Raw genomic sequence first — 3,026 nt, 5'->3', positions numbered from 1 at the left:
TCCAACTCTTGGATGACCTAACTGTAAACTAGTCCAACTCTTGGATGATGTAACTGAGTTGGTTTGTCTGAGGAGGCTTAACCAGTCCTTGAAACCATCCGCTGTAGGTTCTGGATGGAGGAACATCTCCACTGTTAGGCAGATTTTTGGTATTTTGGTTGCTGATCATACTGGTTGTTCTGGTTCTACTGGAAGATGATTGTTCTACTTCAAATCTGATGTGATTTATGTGGAACCAAAGGTTGGGCCCAGGCAGAGAAGAACGGAGGAACGGAGCAGAACTGTCCCCAGAGTATAACCAACAGGTTCTGTGTCAGACCAGAACCATCCTCAGTAGGGCTTCAGCCCACAGGGTGATGCTGACGTCACAAACACCTTGTTGAAACAGGTTACAGGTATGCTGTCGCCTAGCAACAGCTCGGCCTTATTTCCAGCATCACAGGGAAGATAAACAGACAGAAAGGACGGTCTGGATTCAGGTCCAGATCAGCACAGAACCAGGCAGGCAGAGGATCAGCTGCTGAATGCAGGCTGCTTACACACCCGCTGGGTGTGTGTGTGTGTGTGTGTTATTCAGGCTGATCCGTTAGCATGGGCTAACACACACTGTTAGCATGTTTAGCTAAACATCACACACACACACACACACACTCACGCCGAGGATTATGGACATGGAGATCAGAGGGACGCGTCCCTGAAGACGCAGCATCTCACACAGACTGCCGCAGCTTTATCTGCTCAGAGGACAAAGACGGTTAATGAGACTCACCGAGCATCCTGTGAGGAAGAGGAGGAGGATGAGGAGGGAGGGGGGTTATGCAGCCATGTCCTCCTTCAGCAGCAAACACCAGCAGCAGGAGGAGGAGGAGGAGGAGGAGGAGGAAGATGGAGGAGCTGCTGATCCTGTCGGTCGGTCTGTCTGTCTGCTGATGAAGTTTCACAGCATCACTGCTCCCTCTCTCTTTCCGTCTGTCTGTCTCTATGTGACTCCCCCCTCCCCCCCAGCAGCAGTCGCCCCTCCCCTGCAGTGAAGCTGCCCTACTTCCTCCCCTCGTCTCCTCTCTCCTCTGTTGGAGGGGAGAGGAGACAAGGAGCATATATGATCTAATGATGATGCAGTGGAGAACACTGATCTGCTGAACTTAACTGCTTCATCTGTTTAAAACCAACCAGTCAGAAAACTGCTATAACCAGTGAAACCAGTGCACAGGATGGATGGGTGTCCTCTGGCCCCCTCCCTTCACAGACCAATCGTTAGTCTCCAGTAAGACAGCCTCACTCTCACAGACTGGTTTTGGAAGTTCTATGAAACCCTGGATCGAAGGAAGGAAGGAAGGAAGGAAGGAAGGAAGGAAGGAAGGAAGGAAGGAAGGAAGGAAGGAAGGAAGGAAGGAAGGAAGGAAGGAAGGAAGGTCCTCATTGTTAACTTTCAGGTCAGTTTTTTTATTTCTTAGCTGGTTCAGTCTAATGTTCTAATTTTAACATTCCCATTGACACCAAAGCCTAAATGTAGCCTTTCAGACCATCTTAGACTCTATTTGCTTTGCTCAAAACACCCGCAGACCTACCCACTATTATCTTCACACATTTAATCTGAAAAGGAAATAACTCCATTAATCAACCAATAATTATGTGTTCTATATCAGTGCAGTGGTGCACAAACACGATGTTAACTGAATTGTTTTAGCTTAGCCTGCTTAAACAGTTTTCCAGAAGAAACAGCCTTTTAAGGTCAGACATCTGAATCTGGTCCCAGTCTGGTCTTCGACAAGACCATTCCCAAACCTTCCCATGTTTCTGAACCACTCTGAACCACCCTAATTGGTCCTCCTATAGAAATCAGTAGAAATGTTACTCAGTTGTATCTATTTTGATCTTTCTATGCTAAATGAGGCCACTAAAGAAGCTACAGCAGACATTTACTTTACAAAACCTATCTTCAGAAAAAGTGATTAAAACGTCTTTTTGTTGTGTCCAAGTGGCTCTATGGGCTCTGATGGGAAGCTGATTGGATGTCACTGTTTTAACCCTGACTCACCACACGAGGCAACATCACTGCTCGGGGGAGACGTGGCCTAGTGGTTAGAGCATAGAGCATAGAGCTTGGAATCCTGAGGTTCTGAGTTCAAGTCCCACTCCCACAGGCTGCCACTCTGGCTCCCTGAGCAAGACCCTTACCCCACACTGCTCCCTAGGTGCCGCACAATGGCAGCCCACTGGTCCCCAAGGGGATGGATTAATTGCAAAGAGGGATTTGGTTTCCTGACAGTGGAATGACAATATAAACCTGAAAACAACAACCACAGGCAGTGAAGTAGTGATGAAGTGCAGGCTGGTCACATTCTAGATGAAAGCTCAGAGTCTCCAGATAGACTAAGGGAGCAGCTCTAATGTCCCTGAGGAGGAACAGCTGAACATGGTTCCTTCAGCTGAAGTTCTGCTTAAAATCCAATCCTGCAGAGTCACAGCAGCTCAATGCTGAATCAGGCCTAGTCCTGTTCTGCCTCTGGTTAATATATGAGCCAGGATGATGGGGTTTCAGGAGGAGGGGTGACTCTGTGCTTGCTTTGTCTGCCCCGGTGTGATCAGGCCTCGGTCAGTCAGGTTACCTGCTGTCTGCAGCTTTGGTGGAGTCGGACTTCAGGCTGATGTGACGCGACAGTTTGGGCTGAGAGCGAGTGCGGCGCAGAGACTGCTTGAGCCTGTGGGATAGGAACCCCTGGAGCAGAAGAAGACAGCAGGTGTCAGGACATGAAGCAGGTGTCAGTGGGTGAAGCAGGTGTCAGGGCGTGGAGCAGGTGTCAGGGCGTGGAGCAGGTGTCAGTGGGTGAAGCAGGTGTCAGGGGGTGAAGCAGGTGTCAGGGGGTGAAGCAGGTGTCAGTGGGTGAAGCAGGGGTCGGGGCGTGAAGCAGGTGTCGGGGGCGTGAATCAGGGGTCAGGGGGTGAAGCAGGTGTCAGTGGGTGAAGCAGGTGGCAGGGCGTGAAGCAGGTGTCAGTGGGTGAAGCAGGTGTCAGGGCGTGAAGCA

The 3,026-nt window shown here is 50.0% G+C and overlaps 1 protein-coding gene across 3 annotated transcripts in view; it reads right to left on the bottom strand.

Moving 5' to 3' along the window:
- LOC107104260 (disabled homolog 2-interacting protein-like) overlaps positions 1–3,026 on the bottom strand; it is a 24,378-nt gene that overhangs the window by 15,285 nt on the left and 6,067 nt on the right. Inside the window, exon 4 of one of the 3 annotated variants that reach the window (XM_015404227.1) lies at positions 2,610–2,719. In XM_015404227.1, coding sequence (XP_015259713.1) covers positions 2,610–2,719 — 110 coding nt within the window. Of the gene's footprint in view, positions 1–769; positions 977–2,609; positions 2,720–3,026 lie in introns of those variants that run through there. The other 2 variants (XM_015404225.1, XM_015404226.1) reach the window with 2 other exon arrangements.

The sequence above is a fragment of the Cyprinodon variegatus genome, unplaced genomic scaffold (assembly GCF_000732505.1).
Source record: "Cyprinodon variegatus isolate N-32 unplaced genomic scaffold, C_variegatus-1.0 Scaffold1672, whole genome shotgun sequence".
Classification (NCBI taxonomy): Eukaryota; Metazoa; Chordata; class Actinopteri; order Cyprinodontiformes; family Cyprinodontidae; genus Cyprinodon; species Cyprinodon variegatus.
This window is presented reverse-complemented; position numbering and strand designations above follow the sequence as displayed.